Raw genomic sequence first — 19,183 nt, forward strand, 5'->3', positions numbered from 1 at the left:
AGAGCCATCTTTTTAGATGGTTCACAGCCAATGACATGTGACAGAGGAAGGAGGTGGGGCTGAGAGCCCCAGAGGGAGGACAGAGAACTGAGATGTGGGACAGATTCTCTGACCTGGAGGTCTTTCCCTCCCAAGGCTGAGCCGTGCCTGACCCCAGAAGCCACCCATGCCAGGTTTCCAGAGCCAGCAGGCAGTCCGAGCCCTGCACAGCCACCACGGGGTGAACACAGCTGGCCAGGGCCCAGGAGAGCCCAGCAGGTTCCCCACAACAGACCTCCCTCCGCCGTTTCCACCATAACATTGTCAGGCTCCCATGGGGGGCCCTGGCAGGGCAGAACCCCCAGAGCCCCTGGCATGGGCCCTTCTTTTCAAGGAAATTGAAGGATGAGCTCCATCCATCACCACCAGAGCCCCCGTGCTGAGCACATTTGTCTCATTTGGCACCAAGGCAGGCGGGAGCTGGCACTGAATACCAAGTGGCTTCTGCTGCCTGGAGCCCTCTCTCAGCCTTACCTCCCGGATACTCCACAAAGGGAGCTGCCCACCTGCTCTAGGCAGACACCCCATCTGGGATACTCCCATGATGCTCCTATTGCCTACCAGCTCTGGTGTGCCCCCTCCAGGGATGCAGAATGAGGCAGCCAGGACCAGTGGGTTGTAAAAGGTTTGTTTAATGTCCCAGCACTCTGAGGAGAAGAAACTCCAGCCAGCTGAAGCCAGGAGCAGGACCGCCCTGCCCCAACCCCGAGCTCCAGCCTCCATGCTCCCACACCAAGCCCCCAGAAGCCATGACCAGGGATTGGCTCACAGCAGGGCAGGGAGACCTCACTGCTCCCCGTGACTCCAGGCCAGGTGGGAAGTGATTTGCATAAGAAGATAGCAAAAGCCCAGCCCACACCAGGACCTGAGGCTGCTGAGGTCGCTGAGCTGACCATGGAAGACAACATCTGTCACTGGGTTCCCATGGCCAGGATTTCATGGCAGAAGCCAGAAAAGCCCGAGCCCACCTACCCCCTAATGCTGGCAGTGCCAGGCGGAGAATCCAGCTGAGCAGGGACCAGAATAGCTGACACCTCACACTTCTGACTCCAAGCTGGAGATCCGCCTCCAGGTGCAAGGTCGGGGGAAGCCGTGCACCCCACAGGCCACCCTGCTGACCTCTTCCAGCCCCCCAGTGTCCCTGTATTCTGTGCTCAGCCCCAGGGTCCTGCCCCTGTGCCCCGGAGGCCCCCAAGCCCCAGGAAGCCAGGGGCCGTGGCTGGCACATTGTGGGAGGTGAGGGCAGACAGCCCCCCAGCAAAGCGGCAGGTGGGCATGGGCGTGGAGGCAGGCGTGCTGTCCGTGCGGCCAGGGGGGGCACCCTGCCCACACCCCCTCCTGGCAGGCCTCCCGGTAGGACGGCAGCCGCATCGACTGCGCCTGCGTCCAGCGCCCGCAGGCTGGGCGGGCACACCGGGAGGGCTCCGAGCTGGGCCAGGCGAAGGCCTCGGTCACCGAGCTGGGCAGGGAAGCGTGGCGCGGGCGCGAACCTCGGGCCCAGGCCGCGCGCAGGAGAGCCTCCCGCCGGGCCAGCTGCTCCGGCCCGAGCAGCGGCAGGTCCTCGGGCTCGGGGGGCTCCGGGAAGAGGGGAAGGAAGGGGCACCCTGACCGGTGGGCTCGAGGGAAGGAGCTGTAGTGACAGCGCTCGGGCGACAGAGGGCGCTCCGGGAGCGCGCGCCGCTCGGAGCCCGAGAGGTGCCGCCCGCCGCGCCCGGCCACCAACGGCCACCGCGCCTCCCAGGCCGGCCGGCCAGACACCCGGGAGACGTCGGGTAGGGAGGACCCGGGCGTCGGGGGGCGGCCCGCGGGCTGCGGGGCCCTACGCCCCAGCGCGGTGCGGCCCCCGCCCGGCGGCCCGCAGCCCATGGGGCTCGGGCCGGGGGTGGGCGGCCGCGGACTGGGGCAGGCGGGCGGCGGGGGCTCACGGCGACCGCCGCCCCAGCTCTCGATGGTGCGCGTGGCGCGGTCCAGGGAGCTGCTCACGCCCGCCGTGGTCACCATGTCGCGCGCCGCCTGCAGCATCTTGAGCACGCTGACCTGGGCCGGGCCGGCGGTGAGGTCCGGGCTGGGCGGCCGCGCGGGGCTGGCCAGGCTCTGCACCCCGCTGAAGCAGCTGTAGATGCCCTGGGCGGAAAGCAGGAGACCGACACGGCGTGAGCGGCGCCCGCCCTTCCGGGACCGCCGACCGCCCCACGCCCCACGCCCCACGCCCCACGCCCAGGTGGGAAGCATCAGCCCAGGTGTCTCTAAGCCCCAGGAAGTAACTAACATTTGTTAAGCGTCTACTGTGTGCCGCTGGGAGAGTTTACAGTGGAGCTCTCTGAGGCACCAAGAGGTTTAACTCCTCCTAAAGTCACACAGCTTGTAAATGGCAGTGAGGACTCGAACCCCGGTCAGCCTGGCTCCAAAGTCCTGCCCTGCCTGTCGGAAGAGGGCTCTGCTTCTCACCTGCTGTGTGATGCTGGCAGGCCATGCCACCTCTCCAGACCTCAGTTTTTACATCTGTAAATGGGGCCATGGCCAGCTCTCGCTTAGCTGGGTTGCTGCCCCTAAAGCTGGGGCCTGTCTAGGGTGGAGTGGGCACCCACCCTGCTGAAGGCCAGCAGGAAGTCCAGCCGGGACGCGCTGGGCACCGAGTGGCGCAGCTTCCGGTACACCAGGTGCTCCCAGGCGAAGACCAGCAGGGCGAGCCCCATGGCCACGAGCAGCATGTAGAAGACGCCGGCCATGTTGTCGATGTCCAGCTTGCTGCTCATCACCTCGTTCTTCTCATTCTGGCAGATCCCCGAGAGCCACACCGTCTCCAGCTTCTGGGTCTCCCCTGGTGGGGGCGAGGCACACCTGGCTCAGGAAGGACCCTTCCGGTGCTCACCCAAGCCTGGAGTGAGGAGGGGTCTGGGGCCAGGGTACCACCCCCCTGTAGGACCACACAGGGATCCAGCCCGGGAGGGGAGGATGGGGGGAGGGGGTGTCCATGAGCAGGGAGGAAGGAGAGCAGAGTGGGAGCTTGGGGGGGAATGCCAGCCTCTGGCATGCCCACCTCCCACAAGCCCACACTCCACATGCCCAGCAAAGGCTTGTTGACTGCATAAATTTTATCATTCATTTATTCATCAAATACTTATTGATCACCTCCATGCCAGGCATGGAGCTGGGCACACAGAGACAAAAGGCCTAGGCCCCCAAGGAGGCTGCAAGCACTTTCATTGTTATCACTCGCATTATTCTGTGGCACTGATGGAAAACCAGACAGTTATTTATCTAATAGGGTTGGGACTCTAAATTCAAAGCTGTCTCTGGGTGTTGGGGCAACCCAGCCGGACCGCTCACACATGTGAGCCCCCGGGGTACCAAGGCAAACCTGGGTTCTGGCTCTGGGATTAGGCAGGCTGTTGGCACTACCCCAGGTCATCTCAAGATGGCAATGGAGGGGAGGGGTCTTGAGGAAAAGTAAAGGAGTTCACATGCCCCCAACCTCCACTGTGTGGCCCGTCTTCCCATCCTGCAAGGACTCCCCAGCTATTTCCTGCTCCCTCCCGGCAAACCAATCCCTCCCCACGTCTCCATCCAGCTGCTCCTAATACCCCCCACCCAGCCACTGCACCCACCTCTCACCCCCAGAGACCTCTCTCCGCGCCGGCGGGCCCTGGGCACTCAGAGGACACTGGTGGAGATGTTGACCAGCCATCGGGCAGCTGTCCCGACCACGGGCTCTGTGGCCCACCTGGGACCCGCCCCAGCCCCCATCAGCGGCTGCACCCACCGTCCCCCAGGAACTGCAGGAGCGCCAGGTCTATGGCCCGCTTCCAGTGGGAGTCCTTCTGCATGGCGATGCCATAGCCGGTGGTGGCAAAGACCTTGCCAGAGCCGATGGTGACCAGCTTGCAGCCCTCGTCCTTGCCCGCCATGTAGTTGAGGACAGCAGCGTCATAGATGAAGGCATCCAGCTTCCTGGGGACAGGCTAAGCCCTTAGGCCAGGGATCAAGTGGGGTTCAGGGCACCAAACCTGGGGCCCGACAGGGGTCTGGGCCACGTGAGCCCACTGACCACCACCCAGGAGGGATGGATGGGCAGAGCCTTCTCTAGTTCTCTGGGGTCCTGATGCAGAGAAGCCCCCTCCCACAGCTTCGGAACCCCACCTACCCTCCTCCTCAGAGAGGCCAGGGGACACTCTGCCCCCAGAGGACACACCCTCTCTGCCCTCCAGGCCCCTAAAGATCCTAAGAAGGTCACAACCAACACCTGAGGGCAAGGCTGAACCTTGGTCAATACCACAGCTGCGTCTCTGGGCTCTGGTGGGTGTCCTCAAGCTTCACTCTGCCCCAAGACCTCCTCCCCCGCTCCCCGGGGGTCCTACATGGCAACCCAGTCTCACCGTCCCACCTTGGGTCTCTCGGGGAGACACGTGGGTAGAGACAGTCAGAGGGTGGGTGCAGGACTGCGGACCCACCCCATCTTGAGGCTGCTAAGCGCGTCCTCCACTGAGCGCTGGTTGAACTTGACCATGTGGGTGTGCATGTCGCGGTAGTTGCTGCGGATGTTCCGCTCCGTGCTGCCGTTGGGCACGGTGCCGAAGCGGAAGGGCGGGTACTGATCCTGAGGCCGCTGGAACTGCGCGCAGAGGACAGCCGCCATTCATAACCCCTCCTCCAACCCTCCAGGCGCCCCCGGGCCCGACCCCATCCCCCTGGTCTGGACTTGAATAGCGAGCGCAGCATGGTCTTAAGAGACTGTCCAGCCCACGCCTGTGTTTTACAAATGGGGAAACTGAGGCCGGGACAGGGAGAGACTTACTCAAGGCCACTTAGTCCGTGGACCTGAGCCGTCTCTCCCCGTCCCCGTCCCCAGCCCCCTCGTCCCCAGGCTCCCCGGCTTCTTCCTGCTCCCGCCTCCACTTCAAATTCCACTGATTCCAACTGTCCTGTGTCCCACCCAAGGCCTGCCCCTGGCTGCGGCATCCCCCCCACCCTCCAACAGCACCCTCTGGGGCTCCAGAACCTTCTTGTCACTGAGGCCAGACACAGTGTCGATGTACTGCTCCTGGATCATGAAGGCGGCCAAGTTGGCAGTGTAGCTGGCGAGGAAGATGACGGCGAAGAAGGCCCAGACCAGGACCATGATCTTGCTGGTGGTGCCCCGGGGGTTCTCGATGGGCACCGAGTTGTTGAAGACCAGTGCCCAGAGCAGCCACACAGACTTGCCGATGGTGAAGGACGGGCCCCCAGACTCTGGGGGTGAAAGGGGGGACACTGGTGCCCCTCTTGCCCGGCACAGAGGGGATCAGGTTCAGCCCACCCGACTCCACAGCTCCTGTCTCCGCTCTGTCCCGGGGGGAGACCGCATCCCCGGCCATCCCCACCCCCGGGCACGTCAACTCACCTTGCTTCTCTCTCTCTCATGTATCTGATTGGCCCCCTGCATACTGTCTGAAGGCCAGGGACCTCCCCCACGGGGCATTCTCTGAGAGGCCCCACTGGCCCTGAACCCACCCCTCCTGGAAGTTCCAGCCCTGCCCCTGCTCCCAGGCCCAGGTGGGAGCTGACTCTTGCCGCTGGTGAGGCTCCGGTTGTAGCTGACGGGGCTGAAGTACTCGAACATGAAGACGGTGATGGCCACCACGGTGAGGCACATGACAAACATCATTACCCACACGGCAGGGCTGTAGGGCTCTGGGAACAGAGGGAGGAGGCTGAGAGGCGTTGGCGCGGTCTCTCCCCCCAGCAGCTCAGGAGTTCTGGGTGCAGACAGGTGGGGCCGTGTGGTCATCAGCCCCGTGGACTGAGCTGAGGGGTCTCTGACTGTCAGAGCAGTGGAGCCCCAGGAGAGACGCCCTCCCCCAGGGAGGTCAGGCTCCTCAGCATTCCTGGTCTCTCCCCTCCATCTGCCCTGGGCCAGGGTCCCGTCACCCGTCACCCACCCTCCATCTGCCCTGGGCCAGGGTCCCGTCACCCATCACCCACCCTCCATCTGCCCTGGGCCAGGGTCCCGTCACCCGTCACCCACCCTCCATCTGCCCTGGGCCAGGGTCCCGTCACCCGTCACCCACCCTCCATCTGCCCTGGGCCAGGGTCCCGTCACCCGTCACCCACCCTCCATCTGCCCTGGGCCAGGGTCCCGTCACCCGTCACCCACCCTCCATCTGCCCTGGGCCAGGGTCCCGTCACCCGTCACCCACCCTCCATCTGCCCTGGGCCAGGGTCCCGTCACCCATCACCCACCCAAGGAAACCTCCCTTTGATTCCGCATCTCCCCTGGCTCTCATTCTCCCTCTTCCCCCCACTTCCTTTCACAAAAGAGGGCCAGCACCCCATGCTATTTCCCTTTCCCCTCCCATCCCCCTGCTTCTGCCTGCAACCTCTTCCACCCCTCAGCCCCTGAGGGTGGCCCCTCAAAGCCACAGGAGCAAGCTCAGGGGCAGGCCCTCTGCTTTCCTCCTCTCCTTCCTCGCCGCCAGCACCACTGCCCACGCTCCTGGGTCTGGAACTCCACCCCCCCACCCCCGGGCCCAGCATGGGTGAGCTGCTTGGAATCAGAGCTCTGAAGCCAAGTCTTACGCCTCATCCTACTGACACAGAAACTGAGGCCTGAGGGGCTGGGGAGACCGACCTGAGGTTTCTGACAAAATCATTTCAGTCTCCCTGAGTGAGAAGTCATTACTGCCCAAAGCATTTGCTCCTTTGATACAATGCCCATTCTGCGAAGTGGAGTTTATTGCCTTCCCTGTGGCTGAGGAACCCTGCTCAGAGAGGTTCAGTGACTTGCCCAAGGCCACACAGCAGGAAGAAGCAGACCTGGGATTCCCTCTTCTGTTCCTGGTCGAGAGGCTCACCTGTCCTCAGGGCTCTTTGAACCATCCCACACTGCAAGTCCCACCTGAACTTCTGACTGGGCGCTCTGGGAAGGCCAGGACTATGGCCGGATCCCAGCACCTAGCATGGGACCTGGCACAAGGGAGCTGCCCAAGAAATGCTGAATTCCTAATCAAGTCAGACACTAGTCCGGCTTCCCATGCTCTGGGTTGGCTCTTCCAACTCCCCATGAATCTTCTCCCTTTGTCCCAATGTCCCAGCCCAGGAATTCCCTGGTGGTCCAGTGGTTAGGACTCTGCGTTTTCACTGCTGAGGGTGCGGGTTCAATCCCTGGTCAGGGAACTAAGATCCCACAAGCCATGAGGACAAAAAATGAAACAAAAAAACAAAAACAATGTCCCAGCCCACCAGGCACCTCCTGAAGGCAGCCTGCCTTCCTGGTTTTCCTGTCCCTCACGATGGCGCCACCTTTTACCCCGCTCTCCCCATCCCCCGCCCTTACCGAGCACCCAGGCTCAAGACTGAACCTGGACGTCACCTCTTCCCTCTCTGTTCTACTCACCTATTATAGCTCAGGCCTCTGGCTAACCTCCAAGGCACCCAAGGCTGCAGTGCTGCCCTCTGAGGGTCCACCCCAAGCTCCCCATCTCCACCCATGCTCCACACGTCCACTTCGTGGGCCCCTCTGCACTATCCCTGCCCACCCCGAGCCGCACCCAGGAAGGCCGAGGGGGAGACGGTGCCGTTGCTGCGAGCCACCATCACGCTGATGCCCGTCTCCACGAAGGGCACAGAGAAGTCCACGATCTCGGAGCGCTCCTCATTGATGGTGAGGGAGCCAATGGCCATGTCTGCCCGCTTGTAGTACACCTGGGGGTCAGGGCCGGATCAGAGGAGGGGCTCCCGCAGGCTGGAAGACTCCCCCACTCCCCTCCCAGCCCCACACCCAGCACCCACCAGCTGAGTCAGTTGTTCCCACTTGGGTCCTCAGAGCTCCACTTTCAGTACTGACCCCAGGGGTCATCATTGGTGCCAGCACAGTGCCCCTGCCAGTTTGGAGACCCTTAGGAGCTGGGCCTGGGTCCCACCCTGACTGATCCCCAGAACAGGAGGAAACACCTAAGGAACATCGGGGGGTGGCTGACGGATGGATGGGGCCCAGGGCAGCAGGCGGGCAGGTGGGCGGGCTCAGGTGGCCTGGGGGCGGGCCTACCTCCCCGATCATGCCGTTCCACACGCCGCGCACCCTCTTGCCATGCTTGCCGTTGGTCACCAGGTACAGGTCGTAGGAGAACCTGACCACCTTGGCCAGCTTCTTGAGGATGTCGATGCAGAAGCCCTTACAGCAAAGCTTGGTGTAGGGGGCCGTGTCACCACTGCTGCCACCAAAAGACCAGCAGGGGTCAGAGCCAGTGGCTCCTCCCAGCCTGGCGGGTGGACGCCCACTCCTATACCCAAGCATAAGACACACACAATGCCCGCCATCGCACGGTGGCACACGGCTCACACCGGGCCTCCCGGGTGTTCTCGCGGACCTGAAGGTGTGGTTGCCGTGCCGGCGGCAAGGCACAGTGTTGGGCACGCAGCCGCCTGTGCCAGGGTCGGGGCTCTCCACGATGACAAAGGGTCGCTCTTCCAGCGTGGCCACCGTCAGGTGCCGGCTGTCCACCACGGGCTGCAGGGAGGCACTGTAGCGAGGCCACACCGGGTACTTCATGTGGAGGACACCATGGTCCCAGCGCCCCACCTGCAGAGGGTGACCGGCCTCAGCCCGGGACCTTCAGCCCCACTAAGCCCACGCTATAGGTGGGGCCGCTGGGCGAGGCCTGCCAGGACCAAGAATCCCCCCACCACACCTAAGGTCACTTGGGGCAGGACGAAGCAGGGCCTGGGGCGGGAGCATCTGGAGAACAGGAGAGTCGGGGCAAGGGGCTGCGCAAGGGGAGGGCTTCCTGCAGCCTGCCGGCTTCTGGTCCCTGCACTTCCCCGTCCAGCCTCCACACTGCTGCTGGCTCACGGCATCTTCCTAAAGCCCAGACCTGAGCCTGTCACACCGCACTCATTCCCCCAAGCTTCACATAAAGTCCTTAGCCCAGCACTCAAGGCCCTTCACGGGTCCAATTTACCTCCATCACCCTACCCTTCTTCCCCAGTCTCCACACCTCCAAATGCATCACTTAAAAATGCTCCAGGGGAATTCCCTGGCCGTCCAGTGGTTAAGACTCGGCGCTTTCACTGCCATGGGCCCTGGTTCAATCCCTGGTCGGGGAACTAAGATCCCAAAACTCTAAACCCTCCTTCCCCTCAGTCTATACCAGGCTACTATCCCTTCCCGATGGGCTCCTACTCAACCATCCATTGCCCAGCCCAAATGTCCCAACTTCTGTGAAGCCCTCCCCAGTTTCCTCCTTTGAAGGCAGAACTAATTTCTGCCCCTCCTCTCTATCCCCCTAATGCTTTGCAAACATTTTTTCTTAAGCACTGACCTCCCCAAATTCTATTTGTTTACGTGTCCGTCTAGCCAGCACAGCTGTGGGTTACTCCTCCAGGGGCAGGACTGTGTAATAAGAGTGCTTGATAAGTTCTATAGTGAAGGGTGTTGTGGGAGCCCGGAGCAGGGCTGCCTCAGACCCCCTGGGGGATCTGGAAGCCTTCTCAATGGAAATGTTTCAGCTGAGACCTGAAGGATGAGGGGCAGGATGAGGGACAGAAGGGACTCTCTGGTCAGCTGTGGGACAAGAGGGGGGGATAAAATGAAAGGATACCGAGGGCCCCTGGGCTCACCCCCTTCTCACCATCTCCCAGAGGCGGTGCCGGTTGAGGGCGATCACCACCATGGTGGGCTGGACCAGGTACCCACCAGGGCTGAAGGAGAAGTCCCGGCCCTCCCAGGTGACATTCAGTAGGTGCCTGAGAGGGGGGAGAAGCCAGGGTCCCCTTAGCCCTGACCAGGACCAGATGTGCCCTCCCCCACCATCTGCCTCATCACCGCCACCAACAGGTAGCATTTGTGTACTTATTGTTCTGTTTCCCTGTGTTGACCCCCGAGATCCTCACCACACCCTCACACCCCGCTCTTTTCTCAGATGAAGAAACAATGGCCCAGAGAGGTGAGGTCACTTGGCCCCAGGCACACACCTAGTGGGAGGTGTGACCAGTGAGCCCAAACTCACGGCCACTCGTGGCCATCCTATGCCCTGGGCAGGTGCCCACCTGTAGAAGGCCTTCCGGGCAGGGCTGACAGGCCCAGGGTGGCCGCGGCACTCCCCAGCCGGGGCGGGCAGGGCGCCGTGCTGGCGCCGGTAGCCGTGGGCGCCGAGGGCCAGGATGGCCACGCCGTCGCGGACTTTCTGGCGCAGGCTGAGGCGCCAGCTCTCGGTGACGACGCTGATGAGGCCCACGGGGAAGGCGGCGGGGGGCGCGTCGGTGCTGCCCAGCGCCAGGTTGGGCACCAGCCACACGTGCCTGGGCCCCACCAGGCCGGCCTGGGCCGCCTCGGCGAAGAGCACCTCGGCCTCCTCGCGCGAGCAGTAGGCCACCAGCACCGGGGCGTCGAGCTGGCGCAGCAGGCGCTGGGTGTGGGCGCGCGTCCCGCCGGGGCCCAGCTCCAGCGTGAGCACGTCCAGCAGCCGCCAGGCCACGTAGCTGGCGTCGGCGACGGCGCGCACGCTCTCGAGGAAGAGCGCGTGGCCCGGGTGCAGGCTGGTGATCACGGCGAACGCGCTCCAGTCGTACTCCTCCAGCACCTTGAACAGCACCTGCAGCTGCTGCTCCAGGGACACGCCCAGTTGCAGGAAGGCGGAGCCCGGCTCCTAGGGGGAGGGGTGGGGCCTGAGCGGGGGGTGGGGCGAGCCGAGTCCCGCCCCGCCCCAACTTCCACTCCCTCCGCCAACCCCCACACGCCCTTGCGTCGGAAGGTGCTGGGCGTCCCGGGAGCCCTAGTCTCGCGATAACCTCCCTCGCGCCCGCCAGCCCGCCCCGCACGTGGTTCCCAGCCCCTGCCGCCCATTGGAATGGCCTGGAGAGGTTTTTAAAATATTCGTGCCTGACCAAGGCTGGACCGCAAACCAGCAGCGGCAGCAGCAGCTGGGAGCTTGCAGGAAATGCAAATTCTCGGGCGCAGTGCACACCTGCTGGATCAGAATCTCTGAGGATGGCGCCCGGGAATCTGTATTTCAACAAGCTCTTCAGGTGACTCTTGAGCCCGCTAGTCCAGACCAACTGAATGGGAATCTTAGAAATGGTACACTGGGTGTCTGTATTTTTCTAAAGCACTGTGAGGGTGGAGAACCACCGTGCTGAGAGCTAATGTCAGGCCCACAGGTAACTGGGAAAGCACCATCCTCTGTGGAGCCCTGGGGATGAGAATATTCTTCCTCTCTACTGCCTCTGCCCCCACAAACGCCCAGGACGCCGCAAGATCGAGCCTGGGCTAGCGCAAGCCTCTCCTAGCTGTGGGTTCCCCGCCGCCACTGCAGCCCCTCCAAGATTTCACCACACTGCGACTGTCCCAATCTTTTAAAAAAGCAACTCCGAGAAAACTCTACAGGACAAGTAACCCAGTTCCTTCAACAAACAAATCTGCAAGGAAAAGAGAGATGGAGGAGGAGCCTTGAGAGGGAAGACTCCTAAGTCATACCAACCAATCGCCACGTGGGAACCTAATTTGGCTCCTGATTCAAGTCAACAGACATAAAAATAAACATTTATGAGACAATGCGGAAGATTTGAACACTGCCTGGATATTTTATGATGTTAAGGAATTTTTATTATTTTTTAGATGTGATGATGTATGGTGGTTTTATTATTTTGTAAAGTCCTATCATCTAGAGATGTGTATTGAAGTATTTATGGATGGAATAAATATTGTGTCTGGGCCTTGCTTCACAATGAAACAGAAGAGGAGAAGTGGGTGGGGGTAAGGATGAGGCATGGTTGGCCTGGGCTGGATAGGGGATACATGGGGTCATTATACTCTTCTACTTTTATGTATGCTCGAAATTCCCCATAATAAAAATATAATCATAAAAGAAAGGCAAATCAGATCAGTCTCCCCTCAGCACCTTCTTCAGTTCCTCACTTACTTAGGGCAAAACCCAAATGTCTTCCCGTGTGGTTGGGACCTCACCTCCCTCTCCAGGCTCCTCTCTGTTCCTCAAAAACTCTGTGCTCCTTCTCACCTCTGGATGTTCACACCACCTGCTCCCTCCGCCTGGGACACTCTCCCCCAGTCCACCCCACACACATACCTTGTCAACCCCCTCATCCTCCAGGTCTCGGCTTAGGTGTCATTTCTTAGGAGACCTTCTCTGACCAACCCCAGACCCAGAAGGGGTCCCACTGGACTCCCTCAGGGCATCCTGTGTTTTTCCTTCAGGACTAGGATCCCAGCTGTGATTGCTGGTGAATGTGTGTTTAGAACTTTCTCCCCACAGGACAGCAAGGGCGTGACCTGCCCTTGGATGCTCTCCCCTGCAGGCCAGCTACATCAGATCCCACACCCAGCCTGGCCCTGCACTTCTGGGTCTGGAGCCTGACCACGGAAGGCCAGAAAAACAGGGAGAAGGTGGGCGAGGGCTGCCCCAGAACCAGAGGTGGGTTTGGTACCTGCCCATCCCTCATCCAGACACAAATGTGAAAGCAGCTCAGAAAGTTTATCTTCTAGAACATAGGAACATCATTCCCACAGCCTTCTCCTCCCTCACCCATGCCTCCCTCAGCCCTCACCCCCTTGCTGGGCCCACCCAATCCCAGTTTCCCAGGACCTAAGTGTCTCCCTGGCCCAGACTCAGCCCCTCTCCCCCAGCCCCAGCCTGGCTCCAGGCTCATGGGATGTAGGGACATGACTTTGAATGGGCACCTTGGGGGTGAGGACCACAGCAGAGCCCCCACTGATGCTGAGGATAGGCACGTGGGCCTGGAAGGAGATGAAGTCGAGGATCTGGGCCACGGCCTCGGTGTCCACGTTGTCCTCAAAGACGATGCCGTGGACCCGGGCAGTGCCCAGGAGCCCGCAGATCTGGGTGAGAAGACTGCTGGGGTTGCTGTCGTTGACACCCACAGTGAGTGGCTGGATCTCCAGGGGCAGGTCCAGGAAGCTCTGGGGGGTGAGGCGGGTACGGGCCTGGGCCTGCGGTGGCCCCGAGCTGCCAAACACCACGGCCACCGTCACAGCCTGCTCGCCCTGTGCCGGGCCCAGCCCTGCCCAGGCACCAAGGAGGGAGGTGAGCAGCAGGGCCGGCCCCAGGGCCCCACCCATGTCCACTGGAGGGTCCTGTGGAGAGACCAGGATAGGCACAGGGAGGGGGACAGAGGCACAGAGAGAAAAGATGAATGACAGAGAGGAGGCAAAGGCCAGAGTCAGAGGGACACACACCCAGAGGATGAAAGAGAAGAGGGAGAAACCTCCCTCCACAAAGGGAGGCAGAGAGAGGGGGAGACAGACAGACACAGACAGACAAAGAGAAAGAGACAGAGAGGTTAGCTGAGCGTCCAAGCGCAGCCCAGAGGGCAGGACCTGGGAAGAACGTGACCAGAATAGGTGCTCACTACTTCCATTCTACTGTTGAACATCAGGCTTGGCTAGAAAGGCCAGACCTTTGGAAACTCATCCATCTGGGTTCTGACCCAGGAAGGTTCACAGCAAATGCTAATCTGGTGGGACTTCTCTGGTGGCGCAGTGGTTGGGAGTACACCTGCCAATGCAGGGGACCCAGGTTCAAGCCCTGGTCCGGGAAGATCCCACATGCCGCGGAGCAACTAAGCCCGTGCGCCACAACTACTGAGCCTGCGCTCTAGAGCCCGCGAGCCACAACTACTGAGCCTGCGTGCCACAATTACTGAAGCCCGTGCGCCTAGAACCTGTGCTCCACAACAAGAGAAGCCACCGCAATAAGAAGCCCGCGCACCACAACAAAGAGTAGCCCCCGCTCGCCACAACTAGAGAAAGCCCGGGTGCAGCAAGGAAAACCCAAAGCAGCCAAAAATAAATAAATAAATTTATTTAAAAAAAAAATGCTAACCTGGTACCAACTGCATGGATATGAGTCAGAGAGACCTGAGTTCAAGTCCCAGTTCTGCCACTTACTAACTGTGTGATCTTGGGGAAGTTGCTTAGCCTCTCTGAGCCATGATTTCTTGCCTGCAGTAATCACAGGACCTACTTCACAGCAGTGGGAGGGCTAACCACTGTTATCAGTATCCTTATCCTATAGGTGACAGCCCCACAGCCAGGTAAAGGAAGGCAGCTCTTGTAACACACACACACACACACACGCACACACACACACACCTTCTCCATCCTAAACTGAATCTAACATCCCCAAGGGCCCCGCCCTTCATAATCCTACTTGGCACAAAGCCCCCTCCTCCTGGGCACTGGATATCCCTACTCTACCCTCCGTGGCCTCAATTAGTAGCAGCTCTTCCACAGCAGGAGTGTGTCACCACTGATTTGTTCAGGGCTCGGGGTCACCTGAAACCCCGAGGTATCTCACACATGACCTGCCACCCTCGGCCGTCGCTGGTGTGAGGGATTTTTTAACCTTCCCCAAGGGCCTGACGTGTATCCCTGCGAAACAAACGTCATTGCTTTTGGACAAACAGCCACACCGGTGAATGGTACCCATGGATGCAGCTCTCCCTCCCAGCTGGCCATCGGCCACAGCTTTGCCACCCTCTCCAACTCCATCACATCCCCAGTGAAACTTCTGAACAGGGGAGAGCCAAATGGTGACCAGGCTGGGCTTGGTTTCATTTCAAAATGAGAAGACAGGATTTTTGGCAGGGGAGTGCTCATTTTTGTGCCCTTGAAATCTCCCTCTGTGTATGGTTTCCCAGTACACTGACTTAGAACGTCAGCCCGGAGGCGTGTGATTCTAGGGTGGGAACCTAAGCGTGCCGTGCCCACCACTACCTCCAATCAGGGATTTCAAATCACACCTGCAAAGAGCACAGTCGGGTTCATTTCTGCCTTTGCAAGGCCTCTCTGTGCTCATCTCTGCCCACCCCTGTAGGTTCCCCATCCTCTGGGAAGCCCGAAGCTTTCCCCACTTACGCCTCCCAGCTCTGAGCTCTAGAACCGTGCCGTCAAATACAGCAGCCACCAGTCACGTAGGACCACTGGGCACTTAAATGTGGCTCGTCCAAACTGAGGTATGCTGTGAAGTGTAATATGCACGCTGGAGAGTGAAGACTTTGTATTACAAAAAGAAAATCTCTCACTAATATTTTTATATGGATTACATGTTGAAGAAATATTTTAGCTACACTGAGTTAAACAATATAGTGTTAGAATTCATTTCACTTTTCTTTTTCCTTTTTCTAATGTGCCTACATGTGGCTCTCATTTTGTTTCTTTTGGACCATGTGACTCTAGATGAAGGACCCAGGTCCTCCCTCAACTCCGAGGGGGAACTGCCCCTAGAAACTCTCCCTGCTGGGAAGGTGTCCTCCAGGACTGGAGTTGAGGAGGAGAGGAAGTTGGTGCAGGTCTTGCCTCTCCCCAGGAGGGACTGCGGAATGCTCCTGGAGGGAGGGGCCCCAATCAGGCCAGTCTCTGAGCTTCAAATAGCAATGGGCAGATTCCAAGAGATTCAGGCTCCAGAGTCTCAGCACCACGTGGCATCCAGCCTCCCCCGCAAGGCAGGAGGTCATCCCCGAGCCCTGGCCTGATCCAATCTCCCACTTGCCTCCCCCTGGCCTCCCACCTCTCCACCTCCCATCCACCCACCCCCGCCTGCCCCACTGGCCTGAAACAGTCCTCTGGCCACTGCACCCCTCCTCAAAGAGTACAGCTGCTCCCTGGTGCCCACAAATGAAGTCCAGACACCTGGGTCCCATGGACAGAGCCCCACGCACCCCAACTGTCCTCCCCTCCGTGCACCCCACACTCCCTCCAGTCTGGTGCCCAGACAGCTCCCGCTGTCCTCACCCCCAGGCCTTTGCCCTGCTGTTCCCTCAGGCTACAATGTCCTCTTCCCACTGCCTCTCTCTTGTCTACAGGACAAATTCCAGAATTTTCAGAGCCCCACCTAAATCCCTCTCCCACAGAGCACCTGCCTTAGTGCATGGCAGCTCTGGAAACACGGATGAGAAGACAGAGGGTCTGGGTCTGGCTCTAAGCCAGTTGCCCTTCTCCCCCACCCCCATCCCACCCCCTCCTGGGTTGGGGAGCTCCTGGCTATGCCCCTGCGATGGCTCCCTCCGTCATTTTGCCCCCTGTTGCAGGAATTTGCCCACTGCATGACGCCCCCGCCCCACGCTGGCCTGTTGTCCTAAGGACCTCTGCCCACCCACTTGCCGTCCACACCTTTCACAAACGTGCTGTTAATATCTGATGAACACCCGGACCCCCAAAAAGCCCGGCGGAGAGTGGCAATGGTGACACTTCGGGGACACTCAGCATCACCTTGAACGGCCTGAGCACCTCCACGAGCTTAGGGCTCTTCTCTTCCCCCTGCTCCCCCAGTCCCAGGTAGGCTCCCGCACACGGACGTGCACACGCACTCACACTCCAGACATCTGATGGCCGCCCCCTCTTCTAGGCCGGGAGCCTCGGTCCCAGGAGTCGGCCTAACCCACCAGCCGCGCTGTTTCCCGGGAGCCCAGGGACCCCGGCTGCGCGGCTCCTCTGGATCCACTGCCCTCCGAGTGAGCGGCCTCGGCTTTGCCGTCGGGTTTCCCTCCCTCCATTTTGCCGAGCTAAGACCTGAACCCAGGCGCCAGGGGAGAAGACCACCCCTCCACCTTGCCCCCACTGGCGCGGTCACCGAGGTGTCCCTCCTCCAAGACGAACCCGCCCCCCCCCACCAAGCTGATTCCTCCCGGAACCCCCGGGGGAATCTCTTACACTCGGGCTGTGAAGTTCGGGGTATTTTTAGGCCAGCGATAAATAATTCATAGGGAACGTGGCATCGGGCTCCCCCCGCGGGAGGAGGGGGCGCGAGCGGCGAGAGCCACCGTCACCCGCGGCTCAAGGACACTCGCGATGCGGCGGCAGCAGCGGCGGCAACTCCGGGCGCGGGAACCCGCGCCACGCCTCCTGGCGGCCAAACTGGGCACCACGCACTCCGCGCCCCCCGCCTCGCTGCTACCCTCTGCGGGGGTCCCGGCTCCCAGGCCCCCATCCCCACTGCCTCAAGCTGGGTCGCCACCCCAAGCCCCGCGGGTGGGGGGCGTCGAGTTCGCCTGGCAGGCGGGGCTGTAGGCGGGTACCAGCGCAGCCCTGCCCTAGGGCGAACCCAGGAGTCCGGTTCCCGACCTACGCAGTCCCCTTCACGTTCCTCTTCGAATTCCTAACGGGGTTTAGGAGCAGGTTGGAAACGGACTGGCGCAGCCAGAAACTAGACGCGGGCTCTGAGATTGAGCAGACGAGCTCCTCGCCCCCGCCCAAGTTCCTTTCCTCAGTTTCTCCATAGCCCGGGTCGGATCGAGCCAGGGCGGTGCCACTATCAGAGGGCTGGGGACTGAACCCGAAGTTCCGACGGATGAGCAGGACAAGGACAAGTGGGGTGAGCGTCAGGGCCCCGCGGGAATTCCCCCTTCGCTCACCCAGCAGGACCTTGGGATGGGCCGTGGGACGCACCCTTGGCGATTTTCTGGCCACTGGGTGCTTTTGCCTTCCTATGGCCCTGGTCCTGCCCACCTAGGCCTGGCACGAACCGCCTTCTGCTGCAGGAGGCTCAGTGGCTCCCCTTCCCCGCCGTCGGGGATCCTGGTCGAAGCCCCGGGGGACCAGAGCAACACGCTGGTGGGGCAGCCAGGGCCCAGCGGACCCGGGCTCTCGGCTCTCCCAGGTCCTCTTCGCCCACCCTTCCTTTCCCCTCCTCGGAGCCTGGGTCCGCCGGGCGCGGGGCCAGCATTTGGGAAGAGCCCACCACCCGGTGAAGCCCACGCTGATTTCCTGAGGTCAGAGGAGGGAGCGCTCTACCGAAGGAAGAGCTGGGAGGGGAGGACCTGGGGGACTTACAGCCGGTGAAGGGGAGGGGGTGTGAAGGCAGCTGCGCGCGGTAGGTGTTCAGCAGACCTCCGGGAGCAGGGGGCCGGGCTCCTGGAGCCACCGACAGCCCCCTTTCGTCCTCTCTGCTCCGTGCCCTCTCCAGCCCCCTTCGCTCTGGCCGAACCCAGCCGCGGCCCCAGCTCCCAGCCCCGCTCCCCAGCCCCCGCCCGGCTTCCAGCAGCAACAGTTTCGGGGCCCGCAGCTCAGACTCCCACGTCCCCGCACCGCACCCTCCCCTGCGGTGCCGCGGCGCCGGGCGAAAGAGCTGGAGGGCTCGGCGACCCAGGAGACGAACGTCTTGGACGCCTCGCCCGCGTCCTTCCCTCGCGCCCGCCGCGCGCCTGTCACCTCGGCCTCTCTTCCTCACCTCCTCTCCGCCCGCCCGGGTCCAAACCCCAGGCCCGGTCCCCGAGGGTCCCGGTCCCCCGGCTCCCCCTTCCTGGGGTTCCCTGCGCCCACCAGACTCTCCCCGGTGCCGCGCCATCTGTCTCCGCCGTCCTTGCCCGCGCGCGCCTGAGCCCAGCCCCAAGTTGGCGGCGAAGTTGGCGCCCCCGGCTCAGCGCCCGCCACTCACCGGAGGGAAGGGGCGCTGCGCCCGCGCCCAGAGCCCGCGCCGGCCGCCTCCCGCGCGCTGCATGTCCCCGCGCCTCGGCTCAGCGCGCTGGCGTGTGCTGTCCTAGCCCGGCGGGCGCCTTTGCTAGGGCGCCGCGGGGCCGGTGCCCGTGGCGCGGCCTGGCGGGCTGGGCCGGGCCCGCCCCCCGCGCCCCTCTGGTGGCCCGCTCGGCGCCCGGCTCCGTCCAGGGCTGGGCTGCGCGCCGCTCCCAGGCTTCCAGGGCTCGCCCACCGGCTGTAGCGGAGCGCTTGCCGCCGCCGCCGCCACCCGCACGGGCCCGCCCCACCGGGTCCCGCAGCCTCCGCCCCGCCCCGGCCCGCCTCGGCCGGCCCACCCCGCCGCCCGCTCCCGAGCTGCTCTAGGACTCTTGTTGCCCGCCCTCGCCTCCCTTCTCCCCTCTCCACGACTGTGTCCCCAGACCCGACAGGACACTCGGGGCCAAGTGCAACCTCGGAGAAAACAGGCTGCCCGGAACCCTGGGATGGAGCCCGAAGCTCACTGGGTGTGTGACCTTGGGCCGGTTAATTCCGAGAATGCCCCAGTCTATGAAGTGAGGCCAGCATCCTGGGGCCTGGTGTAAAAGATGGTGAACAGGCTACGGACATTGAGGTACTATTTTTTAAAGGCTTGTCAATCTGGCTGGAAACCAACAAAGGCGGGAAGGACAGAGTGGGGGACCCGCACGAGACAGAGGGGCCACAGGGAGCAGATGTGGCAAGCTG

The 19,183-nt window shown here is 61.9% G+C and overlaps 1 protein-coding gene across 7 annotated transcripts; it reads right to left on the reverse strand.

Annotated features, from left to right (window-relative positions):
• Positions 1–654: 654 nt before the first annotated feature.
• On the reverse strand, positions 655–18,706 carry GRIN2C (glutamate ionotropic receptor NMDA type subunit 2C). Of its 7 annotated transcripts, none has more exons than XM_082373078.1 (13): positions 18,423–18,706; positions 12,710–13,123; positions 10,063–10,661; positions 9,645–9,759; positions 8,385–8,596; positions 8,063–8,228; positions 7,566–7,719; positions 5,584–5,709; positions 5,039–5,268; positions 4,491–4,651; positions 3,803–3,990; positions 2,628–2,860; positions 655–2,163 (listed from the first exon to the last, which is right to left on the reverse strand). In XM_082373078.1, exons 1-13 carry the CDS (start codon positions 18,483–18,485, stop codon positions 1,075–1,077), a joined length of 3,750 nt encoding a protein of 1,249 aa, XP_082229204.1. In that variant the 5' UTR covers positions 18,486–18,706; the 3' UTR covers positions 655–1,074. The 7 variants fall into 7 exon arrangements, with proteins under 7 accessions (XP_082229204.1, XP_082229202.1, XP_082229206.1 ...); XM_082373076.1 differs by lacking the exon at positions 18,423–18,706 and adding an exon at positions 18,216–18,396; XM_082373080.1 differs by lacking the exon at positions 18,423–18,706 and adding an exon at positions 17,819–18,153.
• Between the last annotated feature and the right edge of the window lie 477 nt (positions 18,707–19,183).

Source organism: Balaenoptera borealis, assembly GCF_965194805.1.
Source record: "Balaenoptera borealis genome assembly, chromosome: 20".
Lineage (NCBI taxonomy): Eukaryota > Metazoa > Chordata > Mammalia > Artiodactyla > Balaenopteridae > Balaenoptera > Balaenoptera borealis.